The following is a 27,178-nucleotide window of genomic DNA, read 5'->3' as shown; positions in this document are numbered from 1 at the left end:
CCCCAGCTTTGCCCTTTTTGGACATGGTTATGTGCCAGCTTGTCTGCGTGCAGCCAGCCACTTCAGGCTCGTCAGGGAATCAGGCACTGCATACAGATGCCTCCCAAGCTGTGCAGACTTAAGGCATCAGAGGACAAGGTGACACCTGCACTCAGGAGCTGTGATACAGACAAAAATGCTTCACTTACCTCCTTCTTGAAGATGGAATCAAAGCCAGCTATTTTATTGCCCTTAGTGTCAATGAGGGATCCCTGAGGTTCACAGGTGATGACATCTCTGGTCTGCTTGGGAAGTGGCAGTAGCTGTCGCACCTTCTCCAGGCTGTCAGACTGACGGTCCCCCAGCTCCTTCTGCACAAGTGGAACAAAGAGGACTTAAAGAATTTTTCAGGAAAAACCATCCAAAGCCCACCTACGTCTCTTCTGGTTTTGGTCTCCATCCCTGCATTACTTCTCACCTTTGTATCCTTCAGGCCTACAAAATCATAGGGGCCACCCTCACTACTTCATCTAAACAGCAGAAACAGGACAAGTACTGTTCATGAGACACAGGTAAATCTGCACTGCTGAACAACCACAACACAGCACGCTCTGGTCCCCATATAGGGCCTGGTGTCCCTCACCCTGAGTTTCTTGACAAGATTCATGTATGCCCGCTTGTTCTCCTCCATGCTGCCCTGAGAGATGCTGGACATATCAGCAGCCAGGGTGCCATTGATGAGAACACTCAGCATGTCCAGCACGGTGGTGAAGAGCTCACTGTAGGTCAGAGCAGAAAGGTCAGTCACCTGAAAAACTGATAAAAAGCTTCTGCCATCATTGCAACACTAAACACTATTAAAATTGTCAAGACTTCCACCCACATTTAGAAGTGTCAGTCTTCAGAATAACCTCCCACACTAATCTTCCTTTTCCTTACACACCACACTTGAGTTTTACTCCCACTTGAATTAGGTGCAATATCACAGATTAAGACTGGACTCGTCTGTATCCATTCAGCACCTCTGAAAAGCAGACTCAGCTCTCCCCTGCGTATCTCTCTGCATCTGGAAAGCCAAGTTTGTTTTGAATATGGCACTCAGAGTGCACTCAGCTATCAGGACCTAAGTTGTAGCCTACTATTACTCTGAAGTTTCTTTAAGCTGTCATTTCTGACAGATCATCTAGAGAAATAGCCAGCTCACACGAGAAACAGGGCCATGCTAACAACTGCCTCCCTTGGGAAGTGTATAGACCAGAAGTCAGACCGCAAGTTACTTGTTTGACTGCATGTCCACAGTGCCACTGCTGATGATGTCCAGGAGAAGCACGGCCCATTCAGTTGTCTGTTGTGTGCTGCGTTGGACTGTGTCGAACATTCCTCCCACCTGGCAGAGAAAGGGGGTTCAGTCACAAGGACAACAAGAAACACTGAGATTATGAAGTGAGAAAGGAGCTTAAACCAGGGTTTAAAGGAGCTTAATTCCTACTGTGAGCTGAGGGAGGCTGCTGTCAGCAGCCAAACCTCAGATGCAAGTAGTAGTGCTGTGGGCTGCAAAGGGATTCAAAGGGGAAGACACATCTACAAAAGAGAGCAAGTCTCTGGATTTCATCCTGGTGAAACAAAGCAAGGGAGTTTATTCATGCACCCTGTCCTACTCTGGGCCCACGACCTAGAAGCAGCACAAGTGTCTCTGCTTCCTTGCCTCAGGACATATATAGACCCTTCAGTGTGTACTTGTGCCAAAGGAAAAGAAGGCAGACAACTCTTCACCCCAGATGGTTAAGCTCTTTTTCTGCAACTGCTCACCAAATTCAGCCGCAGTTTCAAGGCCTCATGCATCAGCTGCTTGGCTTTGCAGTCATCTTGGTACTGATCTTCTCGCCAATTTGTAACAATCTAAGAAATACAGAAGAGAGGACAGACCTCACCAGCTGTATGCTGAAGCTTAGAGAGAGCAGCTTGTACCATTCACTGTCTGGTGACTCAGAAATGGTCAGCTCAAGCTCCCTATATCAAACAGGGTAGGACAAGCAACATCCTAAGGTCATGCTCCAGAGCCTGTCTGCTGGAGGGGCGAGCTCCTGAGGAAAGTGAGGGGAGAAACAAGACCCCTACCTGCTGGACCTGACTGTACAGAGAGGTGAGGAGGCCTTCCCGCTGCTCATCCTGACCTTTCAAGCATGTCAGCACCAGTGACAGAAATGGCTGCTGGCTCAGGAGGGACATACTGTGAGAGAACAGAGAAGGAGCTATACTGCCAGGCTGGGATCAGCACAGCAAACGCTGCCTGCCCTCTCCCCTGGACTCACCTCTTCTGCTTCTGGCGGTCCCGCTCTTTGCGGGATGACGACCCTAAATGTTGTCCTTTCTCCAACTCTTCTCCAGCAGCTTTCAGCACGTGGCCCTGCACTGATGTTGGAAGCTTAGCAATCAGAGGGGCCACCAGCCATACTCCTGATCTCTCCAAGGAGCTGTGAAAACACAGGAGAGGAAAGCTGTTTGCAATGCAATTTAACATTCAGACTTGTCTACAAGAGAGCTGCATGCTGGCTCTGCACCTACCTGAGGATGGGTTTAGATTTGTTGCTGGCAGGTGTAGCACTTGTTGAGCTACTGATATTGTTGACTCCATTTCCAGTACAGCTAGCAGAGCTGGTCTCTGCTGACTGCTGGAATACCTCAATGGTGGCCTTGGCTATGTTTTCTAACAAGGAGTTCATCTCCTGGAGGTAGGGAAGAAAAAGATACTCAAGTCCTTCTCTGAGAGCACCTATGGCTTCCACATTTCTACTCAGTACAAACTCAGTTTGCCAACTTCCCCAAGGCTGCTGCTCCTGGGGTCTCAGACTCATTCCTTCCTTCTCATGCTTGGTTTTCACAGGCCTGACATTGTTACTTTCTCCGTATCCCCACTTCTGCCAGGCCACCTCCCCACTAACTCACAAGCAGCCACTTCATCCTCCCCAGTATGACCCCCTCTGAGCAGAAACTCACATTGCTTGCTGTCTGTTTAATCATGAGCTGCAGCTCCAGCGAGGACTGCCTCATGGTCCACTGGTCCAAATTCTGTAACACACACACACAGACACTTCACATAATGCCTTATCTCAGTTCAGACTACACCAACCCACACGCTCAAGGTGCCACCATAATGAGTGTCAGACCCCTCAGAGGGCTGCAATTACATGAGGCAATTAGAAGGACACTGAGATTCTGCCAGCAGCCTGCACCTGTAAGATGCGTTTAATCCTCTGCCGCTGAGGGTTTTCTCCCTCCTCGTTGTCCAGGAGCCGGTGTGGATAACAAATCAGCTGCATCAGCCTCTGGGCCTGTGTGCTGCTCAGGACAGGATCCTGCAAGTCATTGCTGTCTTCACAGAGGGACTTCAGACATCGTTCTCCTACCCACTCCTGCAAGACGAAGGCAGAGTCAGCACAGTCAAACTGATGTCTGATTCCAAACCAACGCCCCTGCTTTCAGTCTCAGAGAGATGCATGGAACACATCAAAATCATAAAAGCCTTATTAGTATGCAGTTATGCCTGATAATCATTTCTCTTCATGAACTGTACCATCCTGATTCAGCAGGCGTCAGGCACAGCACAGTAATCAGAATAGAGGAAACAAACTTTGACAAGTCAGCAGTAATGAAACACAGTAGTTGCTCTTTCTTTTGAGAAAATATTGGTGTGATTTAACAGTATACAGTCACTACCATGTCCAGGCTCCCTCGACACTGCCACTTGGGTTCAGAAGATCAGAAGGGATCACTTAAAACTGTTTGGTCTATTTCCAGCACAACAAAGCTCTGGAGCTGTCCTCAGTTAGGTTACTCAGGGTTGCAGCTAGCACTAAACTAGAACATGTCTTGGGGAAAAGCACACACCTTAATTCTCAAATAGTGATGGAAAACACACTGTCAAACTTAGTAAAAACCAATTACTTTACTTCTAAGACTCAGGAAAGGAAAATGACTGACTGGATGCAAGCCCCTTATAAAGTCACATATTATGAGAAGGTAGACAGAAAACTATTATTTTCAGCCTCTTGATTTCAGTTGATGCTCCCTAAATGTATGATAATAATAAGGGCAGCAGTTTCCAAACATGAGGTAGGTACTTCACTCAATTTACAGTTAACCTGCAGCATTTGTTAGTGCAGAAATTTTTCATACTTAAAATTAGGCACATTCATTGAATTAAAATCAACAGAGGACTGCTATATAAGCACTTCTGCATCTGCAGAGGAAGCCTGATCAGAGAATTGTTCCACTGAGAAGTGACAACAAAAGAAGAGATGAGGATCCAGTTCATTATGCACAGGTGCTGATGCTGTGCCTAGAAAGCTGGAAAGACCCTTCAGCAGTGAATAGCAAACTAAGCTCTGAAGCACAAAGACTGAAAAGGTCAAAACTCTGGTTTGAAATCCTTGTGGAACCACAGCCTAGATCATTATCTTCATTCCAGATGAAGTTTGCACATGAGATGTGATGACCTCTCCACTGCCTATTACATTTCCCCCTTCAGTGTTGCTACATACATCACAATGTCATGACAATAATCTTCTCTTTCTTGCCTAGGTAATACACATTTCCTTGGGAAGACTCTTGTTATCATTTGCTCAGCTTCTTACAAGAACTCAGACTTCATTTCCAATCCACTTTATGGGTATAAAGATGAATTAAAGACATGCTGGAGGGATGACATCCAGAGGGACTTGGACAGGTTTAAGAGGTGGCCACTGGAACAGGTTGCCCAGAGAACCTGTGGATGTCCCATCCCTGGGAATGTTTAAGGCCAAGTTGGGCCCTGAGCAACTTGGAATAGTGAAGGTGGCCCTGCTCATGATCTTTAAGGTCCATTCCAACCCAAACCATTCTAGGAGTCTATGAAAAAACCTATGAAAAAATTAATTTAAATTAATTATAATCTGCTCCTTTTCCTAATCCTCTCACAATTATGTCTATTATCAAATCTATATCTGAGACTGAGAAATCACAACCTACAATTTAAGGCATTGATAGTGCAAGTTCACTGCTCACAGAAGAGGTGCTAATACTAAACACAGCATTTTACCAGCCATTTGCAGCTGCAGGAAGCCTGCTGGTGCTCTGGCACAAATTGGTGATAACTCATGGGTGTCTGCTGGAATGTTCACTTCTACATAACCAGTGCTGCCAACAACTGGTATGAGCAGTGATACCTGACACTGCTACTCCCTGCTGTGCACAAACACCTCTACTTGCTTCCAGTCCTTCCTATATTGACTTTGATCAGCAAGGGAATATCTACTTCTGTAAATGCTACAGTCAGGTTTCAGGGACATCAAGAATGTTGAATTTATACTTAAAAATAGATGGTTCCAATTTATTTTTGGTAAGGTGGTAATACTGCTACGCAGACAGCCAATTAATAAACAATAGCTTGAGGACAACACTCAACACTAATGGTGGGCTTACATATTAGTAATATAAAATACAGGTTTCAGATTGTAACACCACATCTTCCCTGCAGAGAGAATAAACTTATAGCCAAGGCTAAGGATACCTTTCAACATCCATTTTCATACAGCACGGCCACTCTACTCTGCAACATTATTAGCCAGGTTTCAGCTCCTCAAGTGTCAATTCTTCACAAATGAATAGAAATACTGGTGCTGTCAGATTAAGCTAAGCAAAAGGCTTTTGTTGTCGTTGTTTTAATTAACTAAACAGGGCAATGCAAAGCCCAGAGATACATTACAGCCTAGCTGCAAGCAACACTTAGGCTGCATCCTGAAAGACACCATTTATCATTTTAATAAACCATCTGTCTGTCTTTCTCATGCTGATCTTCTTTGCCTTCAGCACATATCTCAGCTTACCACTCCTAGCACTCCCCTCCTTGGACAGGAGCCCTGTTCTGTTGCCAAAGCAAAGGGGATGCAGTCCCTGAACACTGCAACACCTAATTCCTGAGCACTGCTTGTCTCCGTGTTTTGCTAACAGTGAGCAATCCTCAGTACTGTCACATGACAGAAACATTGCAGGTTCTTCACTGATCTTTCAAAGAAATACCTGCCAAACCCAACCTGAAGAAAGGCATGTGAGATACACCTGTACGCAGAAGGGATAAGGACCCACCTAGAGATGGGACAGACTCACCTGTTGACATATACTCCTCAGTACATACTTGGCATAAATATCCAAGCTGGCTGTTTCTACAGTTACTACCCGACCACCAGCCTTCCTGGTGCCCAGCTCATCATCCATAAGATCATCAACACCTCCAGGGTGGGAAAAGCCAGAGCCTTTCAGTTCTGCATCTCCTAAAAGGAAAGCACAAGTGTCACACCACAGCTCTAACCACAAAGCCTGACTCAAAAAACATCCCGAGATTCTGTAAACTCTCCTGTGATCAGTGACCTCTCTGCAGCCAAGAGACTCAAAGCATGTTTACAGCTACAGACACGTCACATATTCACCAGAACGGATCTCCTCTGGCCTTCTGCTCAGCCAACAAGAACAATACAGTGCCTTTCTCACACTCCCCTGAAAAACATGGTTATAGGTTCAGGCTAGCACAGGTACACACCCAGAACAAAGACAGCCTTCAGCACTGCAAAGACTGCTCCATCCACAATACGATTTTGGGAAGCTGCCAGTAAGTGACGGTCACAGGAAGAGCGGATTCCCACAGCGGGTTTGTCTGCAAAGAGGACAAAGGGGAAAGGCAATACTCAGCAGAGAGAAAGGCACAGGCTCAGAGCTGCCTGAATTATGTGCCAGCAAGTACCATAAAATCCAGCTCAGAGAATCCTGAGGCCAGTTACTTTCCTAACTGCAACATGGGGCCCATTTAATTAAGTTTCAAGAAGCATAGTGCCAATCACATTGTGACAACTGAACCATGAAATCCAAATGGGGTGCAGAGCCTGTGTCATGAACTCCAAGCTCCAACAGTACCCTAGACCTAAAAGACAAGCTGGATTTAGAAATCTGAGCTATCAGGATACTGGTGAGAAGCCAAGAACAGAGCTTCCTGGAATGTTTCCATCATCACACAAAAAAGGAGTTCTGTAAAACAGCAGCTTCTGGCACCAAGTTAAGAGGCTATACAAAGCTCGAGAGACAAAAGAAGTGATCATTACTCTAATGGCTTAGTGACAGCAAGGCCACCTCTACTGGCTGGTTTCCTGCCTCCAAGAACCTTCTCCCCAGTGCCTGGCTACCAGGGAGTGACATAAATGGAAGGACACTGTTCTTTGTCCTATGAAGAAAGTGCATCAAGCTTTGCATGCTTTATTCAAAGCAAGCAGGTTATGATCTCTAACCATAAGGTCTCATATCTCTCTTCTTGGAATGCAAGAGCCTTAGTACTCTCACAATAAAGAAAGGCTCTAAGTTCATTCACTTACTGCCATCTTGCTGGCATGGGTTCAGCTGTGGAGTCTTAAACAGATGGAGTAAAATCCGGCAGGTCAGACGTGCTCCTGGTTCTGAGTCCTGTTCACTGCAGGCTATGTAAAGAAAAGAGACAACTGAGATTTCTTAAGCACCAGGACAGCTGACTCTCAATCCAAAAGCTATTCACAGTGCACTGCCCTGGAGCAGCCAGCCGAGAAGCTGCAGCAGTCTTACTGTATTTACAAATATGGAGCATGTGCAGCAATTAACATGCAAGCAAGCAAATCCTTCAGTATTATCCCCAGTGACATGCACTGCTTTCTGCTTGCTCCATCTTTCCAACTTCACCCTCTCAGAGTCAGGATGCTGCAATCCCCAGAGCAGAGACAGGAAGGCTGGTGGCAGAGTAAGGCAGTGGCACAGGTGCTGTAAGCCCAGCTGGCTGCTCTAGCCAAAATGCTAAGCTGAACATTATTATCAGTGGGAGGCATACTGCTGGAGTTCAGAGCTGAGCACAATGGTCACACAGTGAGGCTGATAACAGCTCCCCATGTTTACTTCAGCTCGCACACAAACTCAAGAGAGCAGGGCAGTGAAAAACTTTAGCACAAGCAGTTTTTGATAGAAATCAAAAGCCCCAAATTTCTCTAAAGCACCATATTCAGTTATTAAGTATAAAAGAAGTATTAGAGGCATGTATCACAACTACAGAGCTCACCAAGTATGCATTAAGCACAGGACTTTGGGCCAGAGCTGAGAGTCAGACAGGTTTGTGCAGGGATGCACTTACCAGCATTGAGGAGTGAGGGGATAGCAGCACAGCGAATCAGGTCCTCCAGCAGCAAGCACTGCCGGGCAATGAGAATGGCAACAAAGGTGGCCAAGGAATCATGGAAAGATAAGTCACTGACCTGAAAGAGAGGAGACCAGCCAGTGATCCAAACAGCCTTTACCTCATTCCCTTTGTAAGCAATTCCTAGGAGCTGGGTGGCAGAAGGGCCCCTAACCCCTGGTCAATGTCCATGGTCTGCCCGGGCTGCAGCAAACACCAACAGCAGCCCCTGGTATTCAAAGCCTTTTCCCTGCCCGCAGAAGACAAAGCCTCCATCCCTTGTTCACTTTTGCCATTTCCCAAGGGATCCCTCCACTCCTGCTTCAATTCCTTTTCCCCTTTTGAATGTTTGCACTTGCATCAACATTGCAGAGGAGATCATTGAAGCCACAGGTCCCATTATTGGAGGAACAGCACAAAGCTTTGAGCACACCCAGCCACTCGGCACTTAGAGACTTGCAGTAGCCAGTTAGCTCAGCACACAGGATAGCAATGTCGTTCACCCTGTTAAATAAATAATGAAAAAAGCAGAGGGTCAGCTTTGCTACCCATGCATGCCATCAGGTCAGTGATTTTCTAAGGGACCCCAGCCTTGGCTCCTCCTTCTTCACACCCCAAGACAGCCAAGATATGGCCGCTGGTTTCCTTACCCTCATCTAAAGGAATTACTCTCTCAGTAGAACCATGAAAGCTCTGCCTCTCACCTGTCAGGATCGTGGTGTCCCACACACACATGCATCAGTGCATTACAGACGAAACTGTAGCGATTGGCTGGGTTTTCATTGAGGCTCTTGCCCAGGTTAGTGTATGTAAAGTTATGTGCAGATGGATTTTCAATAGTGTCAATCATGAACTCTGGTTCCCATAGCATGTTAGAGTCAGATGGCTCAACGTTGCAATAGATTGTGTTCTTCACCTTGGAGCAGAAGTCACTAAACAGGACAGAAGGGCAATTAGGAACACAAAAAACTCCGTGGCCACTGAATTCTGCTGAGCAAAGGCCAACCCTCTCTGGGAAAAACATACTGAAACTCAAGATCACTATGTACCAATAAAGAACAATAAATTTGTTATTTTCTATTAATTCCTTTCTGTGCTTGCATTCTAAGACATGTTGAACATTCAGTTTATTTTCCACATCAACTAGAACTTCACAAAATTTCTATCAGTATTCCTCTTCTGTGGGGAGGAGACTGAGTTCCTCATAAATAATTTGAAACCTCTGGTAATTTATCCACTCTCCCTCCTTTGGGCCTAAATCCACTATACACTTTTTAGAGTTTACTGCCCCAAGCCACAACGCACAGTTGTACCATGACATTATAGGGGCCTAATGAGGCTCTTTGCTCTGTTGCCCATTCCTTTCCAAACAAGGAATTTCTCAGGAGCAATCTACCAAACAAGATCAAAAGCAAAGTTTAAGTCAAGGTGCTATAGTGGGCAGTACCCACTGCACCTCAGCTACATCAGACTCACCTAAAGAGCTCCCCAAATTTACTTTTGAGGTGACTGCAGGAGGTATACAGGTCATAGAGATAGGCCAGGATACAGCGCTCTGCTGAGGAGCCATCCGAGCGGTTCATGCCATGTTTCACCACCCCACACAGACTGCAGAGACACAAAAAACAGTGAGCTGAACCCTCAGGCACCAAGTAGCCGCCTTTTAGGAAGGACATAGATGTCCATGCCCCTTAGGAGCCCCCAGCATATATACTTCCTTACACACAGAGAGGGGAGAGGCCCTTACCCTTCGAAGACCTGAGCCATCTGGTCCTGGTTCAGGATAAGGCAGGAGTGGTAGTGCCGCAGCACAGCCACGATGCACAGGCACAAGCTGGTGGTATAGCTGCCAACAAGGTCGGAGGATTTCAACAGCAGTTCTGCCTCCACCACGCTCAGTTCATTCAGCAACTGCACCCAATGACAGAAAAACCCTTCAACAGCCACAGGGGTAAGGTATGGTCAGAAAGGGAGGAGGCACACCAAACTCACAGCCTACAGGACCTGCCAGGAAAGGCACTGCCAGGCCCTTTCTGCTTAGGGGTGCACCCCAGAACAGCTGGCAAAATGTCTCAGGCAGTATGAGGGGCTGTCAGGGCTTGGGTATCAGAAGATAATTGTGATATGGCCACAGGCAGTTTTAAGCAGCTTGTTTGGTAGTTCTATTCTGCATTAAGTCTCACTCTGATCTTTTCCAGGCTAACAGCCACAATTCCATCAGCTAGGCTTCAAGAGACACCTGGTACAGGCTGCAGAAACAGCAACAGGATTTTAGCAGGATCCAGAAGGCAGCTTGGGCTGCCATGTGCCAAGGATCTTTCCAGGAGAGCAAGGTAGGCAAGGTGCCAGGGACTGACAATCCCCTTCTCACTCAGAACAAGGCCCTGCTGCAACTAGGGACAGAGATGCAAGTTCTTTGGAAACAAGCCCAAAGCCTTTGGAAGAATAATCCTCTGAAGAGAACATGTAAGACTATCTGCCACAGCCAACCTTTTCCTGACAGCTGCAGCCCAGAAGCATCACAATGGCCATATGATCTGACCACCTCCATGACACAGGTCAGAGGATCCCCAGGGATGACCAGAGCAGGCCAACTATCACAGCACAGACCTGCTGCCTCTCAGATGGACAAACCCCTCCCCAGAGAGCACCTGAGCACACTGCCCTTACCTGGATGGCAAAGTCGATAAGACCACTGATATTGAGTGAATACTCCATCAAGTCAAATATGAACTGCACATGCTGCACCAGAGGCAGGTGGTACGACATTCCCAAAGCAAAGCTGGTGATCTGTTCCAAGACATTACGAGATACCTGCAAGTGCAAGACAACACAAAGTCCATCTCCCCTTCCAGAAGTCCCTCAGCAGGCTCATCTCCTTCCAGGAAGATGCTCTCAGTAATAGAAAGAGAATCAGGGCCCAAGAAAGACAGCAGTCTTCAAATTTTCATACCTGAGATGTGACTTGGTGCTGATCAAAGTGAGAAAGGTGCTGGAACTTTGCAAAGATATCTTCAGCTGTTGGGAATGCTTCTGGCTTGCTCTTTTTCCTTTTCTGGCCTTCCTCCCCACCTACCGAAGTTGAAAACATCAGAAAACAGTACGAGGCTGCTTTCCTCACCAGAGGATCAAACATCAGCCATCAACTTCTGACACTTACCCAAGCAAGATCAGCCCCTGTCATGAGGCACAGGCAAAAGGCCTGAGTCCTAGACCTTAGGTTGATAAAGACTATATTTAATGAAAAAAAAAAAAAAGAAAAAAAAAAGGAAAAGGAATCCCCGACCTAAGAACGACAGTAGGGCAAACATCAAGTTTACCCCAAATAGAGCTACTCCTTCGAGCATCCTTCTTGATTTGGAAATATACATATTCTCTGATGAGAACAGGCATTCTGGACTGGAGATACTCAGCCACAAAAGTTTCCTTGTCAGAGCACTCCACATTTTAAAGCATCATCTTTTCACCATATTTTAAGTTACCTTTAAGGCATCAGACTAAGAAAGAAAAACTGCAGCCAGGTTCTCAGCTGTTGGACGTCAGACACTTTATGCTGATTTTGACCCAGCTATCCAAAGTTCCTATCCTACACATTTAGCACGTGCCTGAAGTGTAACAGAACAATACATTTAGCAAAGTCTTTGCCAAATATGCATTGGCAAAGTATTTTCTGCTTCTTGTAGAAGGACCTGAATGCAAGAATAAATAAAATAAAATATGAAAAGCCAAAGTTTTGGCCAGGGTCTCACTCTGAACTTTATATGACTCAATTCTCTTCTGAAGACAAGTTAATTAAACAGATTGCCATCAGGAAACCAATTGTCTTGAATGAGTCTGAAATGGTGCTCTGTTTTCCAACATACTAACTTACTTGCTGGTTAGTATGTTGGAAAACAGAGCACCATTCCAGACTCATTCACTAGTACCTCTTACCAGACACTGTAGGTTGAGTAAAATCCTTTCACTGTGAGACTCCAGACAAGGGAATCAGCCAAGTGGAAAGATGCTCTTACTTCAAAAAGGAGTGTCTCAAGCTCTACTAACCTGTCTCTGCAGTGCTTTTTCTGTTTAAGACTTTTAGAATGTCTTTGGTTATTTTCTTGATTGTATGCCGAGCGTCATCCCGCTGTTTTCCAACCCCAAAAAGAACTACCAGCCTTTGGTTACACTCATGACTGCATGACTCCTCCTGGGGAACCAAAAGAGACAACTGCATTAGCAACTACATGGCTGAATGCTTTAATCTTTTTTCACATCTCTGAAAGAAAACCTTCATCTCAGAAGCTTCTCTGGGAGTAAGCAAGGAGCCACCCAGAAAAGCAGGACTGCTCCTTAGCCAGCCACAGTAGGGAGAGACAGCAGCCTCATGACAAGGGCAACAGCAGGGGAGCAGTTAGGAACAGGTCTTGTACCTGAGGAATAGGGAAGTGTGTTGCATACTGGATGTGCCGAGGCTGGTCATACAGGGATGCTAGCATTCCTTCCACAGACTTATCCTTCAGCAGAGTCTTTCCTTCCTTTTCAGGATCTGGCTTTTCAGGGGAAGGGCTGGCTTTAGATTCACAATGCATTGGTGGAGAAAACATCTGGGGAGACAAGAAAATGTAGTTAGGAAACATGGTCATGCAACAGTAAAGATTGCTGAAGGAACATACTTCTGCTCATCCTACTCCAAAAAGGAGTAGGAAAAGGAAGGGTTGGAAAACTAGTCAGTTCTTAAGGCAAAAACCAAGGTAATGTGCCAAGAGGCCATTCCTATTTTTGCTTCTGGTCCATGTTGTATATTAGGTTAAACACAACAGGAAATTACACAATAGGAGTAATGAATTCATAGCTTAGAGTTTTGGAAACAGCCCCTTCCACAGAAGTGAAATCCTGGGAAAGCATGTAACTTTACATCAGACTTGGCTGATATGTACCTTGAAAGGTCAGAGATGGCTGGATAGAAGTAGGTACTCAGGGATTTTTCAAGCACCATGAATTAATTTTACTACTAAGTGCTTCAAAGTGTTCTGCTACCATGAACTATGCCCACAGATATGAAGAGCTCTAACCCTGAAGTAGCAAAGAAGGCCATACAGTAGGATGAAAGCAGAGTAGTGTCTTCTCCCAGGATCAAGTAAACCTCTGCAACTGGTCACTTCCAATCTGAGGCCATCATGGCCATTCACTTCCCATCCACTTCCAAGCAGCCCACTTCCAACCCTGCCCAAACACTGGGCTGGCAGTAGCCAGAGCATAAGAGGTTCCAGGAACAACTGGGACTCTGCTCTGATGAACCCAGCCACTTCCAGCAGAAACACAAAAGCAAGGCAGATGCTGCTTCTGGGCTCACTACAACACGCTGACCCTACTTACAGAGTAACAGGAAATGCTGGAACATACCGAAAAGTCTGTCTTTTCCATGTCATCAAAGAGCATGCTGGGGTTGTGGTCAATGTCCATGGGCTCCGAAAGACCTGTGTCCTGGGAACAGACAGAGCAGCTTTACATCTCAGTGATGCATCAGGGAACAAGAGAATATTTGTTGACTACACTGATGTCCATGTTGGACACTGTCAGCAGTATGCCACCACACCCATCATGCCTGGCAAGTTGGAGCCTGATACACCTCAAATATTATGGAGAGGCCTCACACAGCACCTCATATGACTCTTTGGATCAAGCCATGCAAGATTCTCTTATCTACCCTTCTGCAATCTGCAGGTCTTTTCCAGTCACTTAGATCATAACCTTAAATTGAAATGCTAAGGAAATAAGTGGAGGGAAGGAAGAGCAGGAGTCAGTGGTACATTCTCCAGCAGGCAACAGCAAGGAAGCTGCAAAGCTGGTAAAAACAGGCAAGCACAACAAAGATGTACAGCAAGGCCATGGTGCTCATGATCTCACCTCCAGCTTGATGCCACTGCTTCCCTCAGTCTCTTTCCTGTCATGTTCCTCAGCAGGGTCATCAAAGGGTGAGGGAGGGCGAGGCCCATGAGAATCCATGGCAAGATCACCCCGGGAGATGAGCGTGCACATGTAGATGTTGTGGGAGAAGACATCATGTCGGATTAGCTCACAGAACAGCAGCACCAGATTAAAGAACTCCACCTTCTCATTCTCCTTCCCAGGATCAGCTGAAAGGACAACACAGACAGTGCTATCAGAGTAGTTCTCCACCACTATAAGCAACACCAGCCACTTAACTGAGGGCAAGGGAAAACATTTCCTGAGATATCAACACAGTGACTGATACACTGTTCTGAGATTACAGCAGTGACTAAAAGCAGAAAGTCCAGTTTCAAAAATTAGCAATTAAGTAAGTCAAAAGCTCTCCAGTGTCACAGCCCAGAGCCACTGGACTTGAGTGCTATTCCTGGGTGTACAAACACCTGCCTTCATCATTCAGACCTGTTATCCTATCCCCCTTAACCGGTTTGCAGCACTTCCTATCAGAGCCAGAGTTCCGTCACCAGTTAAAAATCTTCCTTTAGTTCTCAGCCTGAAGTAATTCCTGATTAAACTCGTTTATTCTTAGCCTATGCTTTGTTAACAGAAATGCCTCTGTACCATCTTTCTGTCATCTGGCCCTGCAAGTTGCTTTTCCTCCCTCACCAAGATAAGCTCTGAATTGCAAGGAAACCAGATAGAGAATTTAGATACACCCCATACCTACAACAAGAGAACTTCACACAAATTCAACGTCTGCAAGAGAGGGAAAGCTAGAAACTGGGAGACCACAAATTCTTATTACATACTTAGCATAGGAGCTTGAGTGTCAAGGAACTGCATAAGGACATCCTGAAAGACAGGAGCACTGGCTGCTGACAGAGAGCCCGAGGAGATGGAGCCCTTCTCATCCACGACTTCAGAGTCCCCACATCTCTGTAGAAATAGAAAAAAGTACCGACTGCTGACACAGAGGAGAAGCTTCCTATCCACATATCTCAAAAAAGAAGCCTTCAAGAGAATTTTTCTATCTTGCTCTTATAAGCAAGCCACCACACAGGTTTCTGTAAGCTACTGCACAGTCTCCAAGTATGTCAGTGCTTTTGCACAGCAATCAGCTGTCCTCAAACCTACCCAAGAAATGGGATACGCACCATCCCACAGGCTCGTTTATGACCTACATTGGGTCAGATGGAGCAAATGCCATAATTAGCAGCAGCAGTGACAAGAGGCACTGTGCTGATCAGCCTTTGCCGGTTGGTGTAACAGGAGTTAAGTAACTTCTGCTCTCCTTTACTGCTCCCAGCCTTCCAGGAATAAGGACCTACCTCAGCCTCAATCTCTGCTTGACGCTTCTCCAGGAGTTTGGCCACGACCATGGCCCTGTGGCGCCCCGAGCGTTTGTAGCTGACAGCCCACTCACACAGCAAGGCCACCACTGCATCATCATCTGGGGAGATCTAGGGGGATAGAAGCACTGCAGTGAGAACCTGAGCCAAGCAGAAGAGGGGAGCAGATGTAACTGTGGGTCTACTCCCCATTAGAAAAGGGACTGAACACTGCTACATTCCCCTCCTCCTAAAAGGAAGGACACATGTCAAGCTAGAGCCCTCCTGTTTTGACTGCATTTTGCAACATGAGGTCCACAGCCCCTGACAAATCTCCAGACTGACTCTGCTTCAGAAAATCATCTCTCTTCCAGCAGCACATCTATAGAGTGCTAATCACAGCACTGAGTAAAACACAACTTCTTGACACCCTTATACAAAGTATATGAACAGCCAGTCCTGCCCTCTTCTAGGAACCAATGCAGTAGTGGATGCACTATGGTCCTACACATCATAAGTACATCAGCTCCCAGGCCAAGAGGAATCTGAACTGTGAGCTCCCAGGAATCAGCAGCCAGCCCAAAATGTGACCAGGTTAGTACTGACATAACAAGTCCTTAGCAGCAATCTGGTATGCAGACTGACATCCTTCCTCAGTGAATTCTCTCAAGCTTACATGTATTTGTTAGATTGCCTAGAGCACAGACCCCCCCTTCTCATTTTAGTACCTCCCTAACAGAGCTGCATACAATCCTTTTCAATAGAGATCATGTCTCTTGGCCAAAGGCCACTACCTAGTCAGCTCTCTGCAGACACAGGACAATAACAGTGTGGTTATAAACAAGAACACAGCCACAACCAAAACCAGGGCCCAGCAGCCAAGTCCCAGAGCACCTCATGACTGTCTTTGGTTGGACCCAGCCCAAATATCCTGTTATACAAGGAATCCAAAGAGTTGCTGAAGTCAGATCTTTCAAAGCTGTGACTGTCCAGAACTTCTAAGGTATGCAAGACACGGCCAATAGTGAAACCTAGAAGAGAACAGAGAAGAAAAATGTGTATTTGGCACCTGGTACAAAAGACTCTAGAGCAATACCAGATGTTGCCAAAGGTCAGCTAAGGTCAGAAAGGCCTACACCCCATATCATGACCAGTTTCACAAGAAAGATGGGTTGTAGCTGTAGGTGATTCTCTTTTAAGTGGAAGAGATGGCTTGGACCCTTTATCCAAATGCCAGATGGACCCTTCTCTAAGGGAAACCTGATGCATTGCTGGTGCCCAGGTTAAGGCCATGAAATCATGAAACTTCCTAGCCTGGTCCAGCCCTCAGACTTTACTGGTCTCCCACACAGAAGGAGATGAAGTCACAAGTGTAGTCCAAAGACAATCAAAAGGGACTTCAGGACTTTGGGACCGACCATTAGAAAGGGATTCTGGAACAGATTATTTTCTCTTCTATCCTTCCAGTTACAGGCAACGACATTGGAATAAACAGATGGGCCCAGTCTATCAATACATGGCTCCATGGCTGGTGTTGCCACCAAAATACTGTTTTTTTCTGACAATGGGAGGGCCTACACAGCACCAGGCATGCTGGACTGCTCAGTGTATGAGAAACTGGTTGGACAGTCACATCCAGATGGTAGTGGCCAAAGGCTCAGAGTCCCAATGGACATCAGTGATGAGTGGTGACACAGACACAGATCAAGTGCACCCACAGCAAGTCTGTAGATGACACCAAGCTGAGTGGTTTGGTTGATAGTCCTGAAGGATGGATGGCATCCACAGGCAGCTGGACAAACTCCAGCAGTGGCCTGTGGCAATCCCATGGGTCAAGTACAAGGTGCTGCAGCTGGGGCAGAGGAACCCCAGTATTGATCCAGGATGGGGGATGAACAGATGGAGAGCAGCCTGGCAGAGAAGGACACAGGGATGCTGGGGGATGAGAGACTGGACAGGACCCAGCCATGTGCACACACAGCCCAGAAAGCCAAGCGTGTCCTGGGCTGCAGCAAAAGCCCTGTAGGCAACAGGGGAGGGAGGGGGTCCTGCTCCTCTGCTCAGACCCCACCTGCAGGGCTGCCTCCAGCTCTGGGGTCCTCAGCACAGGAAGGACATGGAGCTGTTGGAGCAGGTCCAGAGGAGGCTACCAAGTTGATTAGAGGGACAGAATACCTCTCCCAGGAGGAAAGGCTGAGAGAATTGGGATTGTTCAGCCTGAAGAAAAGCCTCTAGGGTGACTGTCACCTATCACACTAAGGTGGACTTACAAGAAATCTTGAGAGAAACTTTTTACAAGGGCAGGAGAAAAGGGAATGGTTTTACACTGAAAGAGAATAGACTCATACTAGATGTTCAGAAGAAATTCTTCCCTGTGAGGGTGTGGCACAAGTTGCCCAGATGGGCTGTGCATATTCCATTCTTAGAAGTGTTCAAAGCTAGGCTGGATTGGTCCTGAGCAACCAGATCTAGGGGAAGGTGTCCCTGCCCACAGCAGGAGAATTGAGACCACTTGATTTTTAAGGTCCCTTCCATCCCAGACCATTCTATGATTCTATAAGAAGTTTCTGTGAGCTCATTGCTTGGGCTTACTACCCAAGGAAAGCTGTACCAGTCAGGCAGGGGTCCACCCAGCTTAATATTCTGACTCTCACTGTAGCCCACAGCAGATTTTAGGGGAAAGCATCAGAGCACGGCACACAGACAAGAGTACAGTTCTCTGGTAAATATTTCCAGCTCCTAGTAGCAGAAACTCCCCGTACACCTGGAGAAATGGACCCTTAAAAGATTTTGCTCTGCAAAGAAAAAGAGCCATGTCTTACTACTGACAGTAAATACAAACAGTAATTTATACTTAATAGGAAAAAAATCAAAAGGAATAGCCAGACAGTTTTGTCAGAGTAGCACATGGATCAGGGGGAAAGAAACTTGAACCTACAGCAAGTTACCTGCTGTGGTTTCTTGGCACTTGTCAAATGACCAGCGAACCTCCACAGCCTGGCCACGCTCCTTTATCTGCTGCTCAATTTCACGCAGCTTTGCCCGAACCTAGAAACAATGGACTTGTGTAAACATACAAAAGGGTGCCTTAGAAGTCAGGTGAACAAAATTATTAGAAAAAAAAAGATTGACAGCAATTCTACTTAAAGTTAGATTTTGCCCATCTTCCAAGGACATCACTATCTGGCTTACAGTAGAAGGAGAGCACTTAATTCCTAGGGGTTGAGACGGCACCTCCAGATCTGATTATCATACAGCATGAAAAGAAAATTCTGAAAGAGCTAAGATACAGCTGTTATCCCAAACCACAAGAGCTCCCTTTTCTGAAGCTCACCTGCTGTGTAAAGGCTGAATTCCCCCCTGGCATGGGTAAGTTGGATGGGGCTATAGGCAGGTGGTCCAATGGAGAGCCAGTCTTTATCCTGCTATCAGTCAAGGAATAATGCCACACAAGGGCACTTGGGCAACACAAAATTATACTCTGCAACAGACAGAAAAGTCAGTATCACTGAGCAAATTAAGGTCAAAACAATTAAGTTGCATTTCTACAGAACTAACTGCTACTTTATCCTATTACCAAGGCACTCATTATCCTCTATCCAGCATATTTACTATCTGGGTGGGTTGTTTTTGTGGCTTTTATTTTTTTGTTTAAGATCTGAAAAACCCTTTGGATCATACAAACTCACTCCCCCAATGCACAATCCAACCCTCATGGTCCACAAGCAACATTTACATTAGCAACTTACAACAGTCATCAAGTGTAAAGTCTGAGAAGAAATATGAGGTAACAGACTAAATAAATTAAACCATTTTGTTTGATAATCACAAGTCTGATTATTACAGTAACAATACCATGGTATATGCATTCTCATTCTTTTATGATCTTCTGCACTCCCATAAACACAGACAAAACAGACACTAAACAATTCCTATGATATTCCCCTACATTTTCTGGCTCACAAAGCTGTTTTAGACCCTCAAACCAAAGAATCCGCTGATCTTGAGAACATTTCAGGAAAGGTTAATTATGCACATTCTTAGAATTATGGACATTCTTAGAAATGCACCTGTTTCCACTGAGACATACTAAAGATCACACTATCATTTACCAACACCAACTTTTTAAGCAGGTTGTGTCTGAATTCCAAATCAGACAAACCTTTGAGCTTTGTCATCTCATCTATTTTCCCTAAAGCAAGCTCCCCAAATAGAGGATTTTTATATTAGAGACGTGTTTTATCACACAGAAAATAGAAAAAAAAAAACAAAACCAAAAACAAACCCTCTAAACATTTTGACCAGAAAGCAAGCAAGACTTAATAAGAATGCAAAATGTTTATTTATAACCTTACATTGCTCTCTAACCCTTGCTTCTAGAAAGGTCCTTACTTCTAGCCAAATGTACTACAGAAATTTTCTTTTCCTCTCTTTCTCTGAGAGCTGGCTGGCTGCTTCTTGATCCTGCCAGGGCTCCTTCCTCTCAAGTTCCTCTCTTGAGCAGCAGATTCTCAAGCTTTGTGCTCTCTTCCTCTCCAACTCCTGCTCCATTCTGTACTCTCTGGAACCTTCTCTGCTTTAACAAGTCTTTTCTCCCCTGGAAGAAACAATCTCCACTCCTGCATGGACCCACCTCACCTAGTAACTCTCCTCTTGAAGGAGAAAAACACAATCATGAATGAATGCACACACTGAACAGAACTTGCCTCTCTCTGACACAAGGACAGTAAGAACTGAATCCCACAGTGTCATACCAGCACCAGTTCTTCAAATATCTATCAGTAAGGCTTTGGCAACTTTGCCCTTTTATTGCAATGTAACATTTAATAAATCCCACCTACAAAGAGTATGAGTTTAGAGTAGTTCCTTTTCACAGCCTGCTACCACTCCTAAATCACTAAAGTGGGAGGGGCTGTTTCTTGAGTGAACTGTTTGGTTGTGGGTTGTTTTTTTTTTTGTTTGTTTGTTTTGGTTTATTTTGTTCTGTGGGAACTTTTTTTTCTGATGAGGGGGACGTTTTTAAGAGTTGACAAAATTACAAAGCACTTTCATTTCTGGCATAATTTCCTCTCCTGGATGAAAACCTGCTATTGATATACACATGGGAAATAACCCTTTCTTTTTTTCTCATCCCTTCTTTTGTAAAGCTTTCCCAGCCATGTGAGGCACCTGTGAGTAGAGCAAAAGGCTCTATTCCAAACCATTTTTCTTATGCAAGTCAGTCAAGGGCACTGCTACAGCACTATCTGACAAAAGCTCTGTAACACATCAGCAGAGATAATCATGGCTTGATATTTCTGTACTTCCAAAGCTGCTGACTCAGACTGTAATGATTTTTCTGTGATGGCAAACAAATCATCCCTGTTGACCCCAGAATGACCATCACTTAAACGTACCTGAAGGATGCAGCTGAGCCCATACACCACCGGCCGGTGCTGGGGGCACAGTAATAAGTCACTGAAAGGGCTGGGAGGAGGATTCCCTGCAGCTGGCTGAGGGGTGGGAGTTGAAGGAAGAGCATTCCCTGTCTGGGCAGACAGGATGTGTGGTGGGTGCCCACCAGCACCATCCAGCTGCATAGCAAGCCTGCGGGTGCAGAAGTAGGCCAGACGTCTGGACAGGTACGCAGACTGCACAAACTCTCCGGAGTACTGCAGGGAACACGGAAGGAGGGGCAAACATCCTTGTCACAAGGAACACAAGAAAAAACCCCGACCTTCCCACTGTACTACACTGTGTGACACTGCCTTGAAGAGGCAGTTCCTTTTTACAGAGAGCTCCTTAGCATCATGGATCACCCACTGGCTACTAAGCATCAGCAAAAGCCTTGAAATGCTCTCTGGCAATGACTTAATGTATAAATATGTACCCACACCCAGCCTTCCCAGAGCTTCAAACATTTGTCCAGAATCTGTTCCAGAACTGTCCAGAAAAAAGCAGTTTCCATGTACTGGTGCACAACCAGTGGAACTATCACAGCTGTGGCATGGGCAAGGATTACCAAGTCCAGTGCAGGGATAAAGGAGAATAAAAACTGGAAAAGAGCAGCACTAAAAAGACATCCTTGTATGAGCTAAGAAGGATGCCCATAGGGACACTCCCTGGTGTTCTTGGTGCAAAAGAACTCATTATCCCCTTAGGCAATAAGAAGGGGATGGCCAAAGCAGAAGTCAGCACTCTCCTAAAGCAAGCTGAGAGTGTATTTCTCACCCGCAGCAGCAAAGGAAGGAGCATTTTCAGAAATTCATCTTCTCCTGACCGTATCTTCTCAAAGCACTCGAGGACCCACGTCAGGAATTCGTGCCGGTCCAACATGCCATCCTGCACACAGATAAAAGCAGAGCAAATAGGTGAAAGCTGAAGTAACCTTCACTAAGGTAAGGCAGAGCAGTGGCAGCTTGCACTCCAATAGTGGAAATAACTCTGGAAGTTTTCACAGTTCTGTGCTACCCCTGTCCTATAACTGAGCTCAAAATTCAATCTAGTCCTAGCGGTCTATTCACTAGGAAAGAGAGCATCTTGCAGAAATAAATCACTTGGCATCCACTCCTCCGCCCTCCTCTACTCACACCAACCCAGCAGCCCCCGCCAGTCCCTCACCTGGAACATGAACATAGCCAGTTTCTCATTGTAGTCCCACTGCTTCAAAGCTTGTTCCACCTCTTGGGGCATTGGTCCTGATGGTGAACCACAGCCTTGCCCTGGGAGCTGTCTGTAGAACTCTGCAATTTTCTGCAGCTGCTCTGACAGGTACTTGGTGATGATCTGTGTCCATTCTGGAGAAAAGAGTTAGCAGTGAGCACTGTGGCAAAGAGGAACAGGAAAGAACCAGAATGGTGCACAGGTGGAAAGCCAAAAAAAACAGACACAGTCAGGGGAACTCTTCTAGACCACAGCCATCTGGAGCAGGCCAGGATGCAAGCATGCTGGATGCAGTAATGTTTCATGAAATTGGGAACACAGACAGGGACTAACATACCAAAATTCTCTGGGAAATGTACATACTCACTTGGGAAATAGCTAATCAGTCATCACTAAATTGCAACTTTACAATCTTTGTATGGTAAGAAGAAAAAACAGGCAAGGCAGCAAAGGAGCTCAGTAGAACTTAACAGGGAGAAAGAAAAGTAAGGCTCCCAGGAAGTACTTATGGCTGCTAAGATTTATTTTTCAGTGTACTTTCACAGGTGGGCCTGTTGTTCAGACAGTTACTCACATCAGAACCTGAGGACTTATCAGCAGGAAACAGGTTTATTTGGATTTCCAGGCTACCTCTTACTAACCAGAAGGAAACAGCTGTGATGGACAAAGCCAGTGCTGCCCACAGAGTGCTTACCAATGAAGGGATCAATGACATGACGCTTTTTCACCTTCGTTTCTGTGATGGCAGCATAATAGGCACAGGTCATTTTGATGAGCCACGCTGCTCTCATTACTGGAACAGTGTATTTTGCCAAATAACCAAAGACCTCTTCCTTCTTGCTAAAGATGGGCACCTGTAATGAAATGGAGAGGGAAAAATGAACCAAGCACTTGGAATAAGAATGGAAGCAGCTAAAGCAGCTATACCTGCTGCAAGTATGAAAAAGGTAGAAAAGGAACAGAGCAACACAGTACCTCTACCTCAAAAAAAAACTGCTGCCAAATTCACTTGTGGTCAGAAAACAACAGTACCTGAGCAGCATTTCAGTATGAACAGAAACAAAATAAATTGAAAGAAGACAGAACATATAATTACATCAATGTAAATCCATGCCCTGAATCCTGCAAACATCTTGGAGGTTTATCCTCCAGAGAGCGCATAAAGAGCCATGAAAGATACAGACTAAGGACTGAGTCAGTTACAGAGTATCTGCCATGCAAAGTGAAGACAGGACTCTCCACTTTACATACAAAACTGAGTGGTTACTGAAATCTCGCAATACCATGAGTACTCAACAGAAGACTGTGAGAAACAGGGAACTGAGTACATAGTAGGAAGGAATTAATTAATCCAAGATTCAAAATTCAAGATACAATATAGGAAGATACCAGTAAAATCATCAGGCTGAAGGACTATAAACCAGGAAGCAATAACGCATCACAGGGAAAAGTACAGCTGTGGGGCTCATTTCCACACAATACTCAGGAGAGCAAAAGATTGTGTCTTTTCACAGAGGAATGAAAAAAATTCACAACAGGTCCATTTGGCAGGTATCTTCAAGTCCCTGAACTACTGATGTTCATTTACCCACTATGTTTCCTACACTCTTCCCAATTACTCTCCGATGCCTCAAAGTCAGACTACCTGGCTACTGACAGTCGCTCTTTCTCATCTAAGTTAATGAAAATGGATGGAGCTCATAGCAGGAAAATGAGGGAAAACCCTGAAAGGTTCAAGCTTCTATCATGACCTCAGGAAACTGACAGTCAAAACACAAAGAAGGACTAAGTTTATAAAGAGTCAGATACTGGGAAAATCTGATTATTTTATTTTCCCCCCAGGAATGACTCAGACCATTTTGCAACTAGGAGTTATGATTTTTCCACAGTGCATACCACATTCACAAGCACCTTGTTTGTAGGCTTCCCCTGAGAGAGAGTTATCTCCCTTGCAATTAGGCCTGATAAAAATGCCAGATTAAGACCCTTCTTTCATACTCTACAGAATTCACAGCTATAAGGGAAAAATCTACCCCTAGACTCCAGGGCATAGAAATACTGCAGCCTGGCCAAGTCCAAGTGATAGCACATGTACTCTCCTCTGCAGAAAAGCAGAAACACCTCACTGCAACAGAAGTCTGGGAAGTCATTTAGGTCATTATTTTCAGTAATGCTCACTATGACTTTTGAGAACTTGAGAAACCCTCCACAACAGAAATGTCCTAATCTAAACAACAGACCAAAGGCAACAGTGGCAGCTCTTCTGAAAAACAACTGAACCTTAAAATAAATCAGTCATGTCCTACAAGCCAAAAAGCAAAGCTGAACACGCCTCAAAGTAACAGCCAAGAGACCAGATCTCAAAGTGTGGGTGACTATAGTCAGGGCACTACAAATCCTACAACCACTCTGCAAGCTGAAAGCTTCACAAGATGCATAGACAAGGAATTTCTCCAAACAGTAAAGACCTTCAGAAAACCTCCAGAAACAAGCACAGATTAAATTCTCTGCCCTGCCAGGCTGCCTCTCCTGTAACATACCTTCTTAGCAAGATGAGTGAGGGGCTTAGTTCCAGCCAGATCTGTAAACCAGTTGTTTATGGCACTCTGAGAACGTGCTGTCACCAGCCAAAAGTTATCCTTCTGATTGACCTGCGGTTTCCGCCTCCCCGTGTCAGGCAGGGTGTTGCACCGTAGCTTTTCTGCAATAATACTGCTAAAATTGGAGCTGATCTGAAGGAGAAGGGAAAAAAAATGGGTTAATTACATTTCAGAGGTCAAAGACCTGATCAGTGTGCTTAAAATTTACCACTCATTTATCACTCCTACCAGAAGTCGCACCAGAATCAACTTTTGAAACTCAAAGTAACTGCCAATAACTCCTTTGTTATACTTGCAGAGATTAATGTGTCTAGACAACTCATACAGCAATCAAGCAGGGATTCAGGTTGAGATGGACACAACCCTTTAAAAAAATACCTGTCAAACCAGACAGAAGGCTCCTCAGACACAAGTCAGCCAAGGAAAACAAATATCCTGTGCTTATTGACTGCTTTCCAACCCAGGTCATTACTACTTGTTTTGTCAGGAAGTCAACATCTTGATTTCAGAGACTGGAAAAATGCAGTTGAAGGATATTACATAACTCCCATTTTTAAACTTCCAGATGTTTCACGAAATCATACTTTCCTTTTACTATGGCCACCATGTAACCAAACCAATAAGGAGTTTTTATCTCCTACTATCATAGCCTTGTGCTTTAATAGCAGAATTTAAGGAGTTCTAGATGCTGGCTTAATTAATACTGCAGACATAGACCTGCCCCTGAGATGCACTGAGCCAGACAAGAACCCACTCTTTCAGAGGTGGGACACAGTTCTAAACGAATGCAGAACTTGGATTTTACAGAAACGGAGGGTCAAGTCTTAAAAAAACACCTTTACAAAAGGGGAAGATCTCCTAGTTCTCGACACACGGAAGGAACGAGACCCAGGACTGTGCAGGATCCAGCCGCCTGCCCTGCCAAACCCGCCCTCGACCGTCGGGACGTCTCTCACCTTCGCCGGATTGAAATTGACATTTTTGGCACTGCCGTGCTCGTCCCCAGAGACCGCCGGTTGGTTATTGAAGCCTTGCTTGACATTCAGCGCAGTCAGCTCATCCTGCGGGGGAAGGACGGTCAGCAGGGCCCGGCCCGGCCCCTCCGCGCCCACCACCGCAGTCTCAGTCCCCACCGCGGGGGCCGAAGCAGGCGAGGCCCGGCTGCTCCCCCGACCTCCCCCAGCCCTCGGTACCAGGCACCGCCCAGGGCAGTGCCGGGACAGGGGACCGGGGCTCCCCCGGCCCAGCCAGCGCCCCCCACCTCCGGCGTCCCGGTGGGACGGCGCCCCCTCGCCCAGCTCCCGGCCCTCGCGCCGCTAAACCCGGCGCTCCCTCAGGTCCGGCCCCGGCACAGCGGTCCTGCACCCCGGGCTCCCCCCAACACGCCCGGCCCCCGCACCTCCTTCTGCTTGGGGTCCTGCGGGTACACGTCAGGCGGGCCGAGGCGCGGGCGCTTGAGCGGGCGGTGCTCGTAGCTGAGGACGCCAAAGGCCGCCATGGCGGGCCGGCCGGGCGGGGGCGGCCGGGCCACAACAAGGGCCGCCGGGGCCGCCCGCGCCTGCGCGCTGCGCGCTGCGCCGGGGCAGGTGGGCGCCGCCGAAGCCGGGCCGAAGGAGCACGGACGATGCCGAGCGTCGCCGAAGAGGCCCGAGTGTTGCCGAAGGATACCGAAAATTGACGGAGAGACCCGAGTACTGCAGTGACTGGACCGAGGACAGACGAAGAGTACCGAGCGCAGCCGGAGAGATCCGAGAGTGAACGGAGAGAGCCGAGCGTCCCCGAAACGGCACGAGCGAGGACAAAAAAAGCTGAGCGCCGCAGGAAAGTCCCGAGCAGTGCCGGGATGGCCCGAGCCCGCTCCGAGCGAAGACGGAAAGTGTCGAAGAGGGATGGGGCAGCCCGAGGGGCGCGCGCGCGCCCCCAAGCGGAGGCGCCGCGGCGGTGGCGCGTCCGGAGAGGATCACGTGACACCGCTCCTCGCCCCCCCACCCCCCCCCACCCCCCCCACCCCCCCGGCCCCGGTACCGGGGCATCCCCAGGACACCGGCCACCAACACCCCGTGCGGACATCACCGCACCACCGGCAGCAGCCCCCGCGGATACCGGCCGTACTGTCACACGCACAAAGCCTGGCTGTGACGCTCTCCTGCAGCCGCCCCCTCCGACTGCCTCGGTGCCTCCCAGTGGTGCTGCCAGGGATCCAGGCGGTGGGATCCCCATCCCAGCCATGCTCCTGGGGCAGCCCAGGGGCGGTGAGCCCTACAGCATGAGCCATGGGAACACGGCAGGATTAAATGGGGGGTCCAAGAGGTGCGAGGCGTGGGAACTGATCAGGGCGGGTGACACCGTCCCAGTGGGACGAGCCAGTGGAATGCACTGTGGGGTCCCAGTGGGTTAGCTGTGGTATCCTAGTGAGATTGTTAAAAACGAGAGCAGGCTCCCGGTGCTAAAGTGATTTCAGCATTTATTACAATAAAAAG

General features: G+C 46.8%; 1 protein-coding gene across 2 annotated transcripts in view; it reads right to left on the bottom strand.

Annotated features, from left to right (window-relative positions):
- The window catches only part of MED12 (mediator complex subunit 12), a 35,307-nt gene extending 8,733 nt beyond the window's left edge, over positions 1–26,574 (bottom strand). For both annotated transcript variants that reach the window (XM_030228933.2, XM_050974396.1), the window contains exons 1-35: positions 26,098–26,574; positions 25,655–25,759; positions 24,639–24,830; positions 22,793–22,952; positions 22,057–22,232; positions 21,667–21,777; positions 20,853–21,107; positions 18,791–18,937; positions 18,405–18,504; positions 16,351–16,487; positions 15,457–15,588; positions 14,938–15,064; positions 14,087–14,316; positions 13,583–13,663; positions 12,610–12,783; positions 12,242–12,386; positions 11,151–11,269; positions 10,868–11,011; positions 9,945–10,108; positions 9,674–9,805; positions 8,902–9,129; positions 8,557–8,701; positions 8,156–8,276; positions 7,377–7,478; positions 6,554–6,667; positions 6,124–6,287; positions 3,213–3,392; positions 2,977–3,048; positions 2,545–2,705; positions 2,292–2,453; positions 2,098–2,209; positions 1,789–1,878; positions 1,257–1,366; positions 623–758; positions 189–350 (exon numbers count right to left, since the gene is read on the bottom strand). In XM_030228933.2, the coding sequence (XP_030084793.2) occupies positions 189–350; positions 623–758; positions 1,257–1,366; positions 1,789–1,878; positions 2,098–2,209; positions 2,292–2,453; positions 2,545–2,705; positions 2,977–3,048; positions 3,213–3,392; positions 6,124–6,287; positions 6,554–6,667; positions 7,377–7,478; positions 8,156–8,276; positions 8,557–8,701; positions 8,902–9,129; positions 9,674–9,805; positions 9,945–10,108; positions 10,868–11,011; positions 11,151–11,269; positions 12,242–12,386; positions 12,610–12,783; positions 13,583–13,663; positions 14,087–14,316; positions 14,938–15,064; positions 15,457–15,588; positions 16,351–16,487; positions 18,405–18,504; positions 18,791–18,937; positions 20,853–21,107; positions 21,667–21,777; positions 22,057–22,232; positions 22,793–22,952; positions 24,639–24,830; positions 25,655–25,759; positions 26,098–26,196 (4,989 nt within the window). In that variant the 5' untranslated portion in view covers positions 26,197–26,574. The remainder of the gene's footprint in view (positions 1–188; positions 351–622; positions 759–1,256; positions 1,367–1,788; positions 1,879–2,097; positions 2,210–2,291; positions 2,454–2,544; positions 2,706–2,976; positions 3,049–3,212; positions 3,393–6,123; positions 6,288–6,553; positions 6,668–7,376; positions 7,479–8,155; positions 8,277–8,556; positions 8,702–8,901; positions 9,130–9,673; positions 9,806–9,944; positions 10,109–10,867; positions 11,012–11,150; positions 11,270–12,241; positions 12,387–12,609; positions 12,784–13,582; positions 13,664–14,086; positions 14,317–14,937; positions 15,065–15,456; positions 15,589–16,350; positions 16,488–18,404; positions 18,505–18,790; positions 18,938–20,852; positions 21,108–21,666; positions 21,778–22,056; positions 22,233–22,792; positions 22,953–24,638; positions 24,831–25,654; positions 25,760–26,097) is intronic.
- Between the last annotated feature and the right edge of the window lie 604 nt (positions 26,575–27,178).

The sequence above is a fragment of the Serinus canaria genome, chromosome 4A (assembly GCF_022539315.1).
Source record: "Serinus canaria isolate serCan28SL12 chromosome 4A, serCan2020, whole genome shotgun sequence".
NCBI lineage: Eukaryota > Metazoa > Chordata > Aves > Passeriformes > Fringillidae > Serinus > Serinus canaria.
The sequence above is the reverse complement of the archived record's forward strand: the minus strand, read 5'-3'. Positions and strand labels throughout refer to the sequence as shown.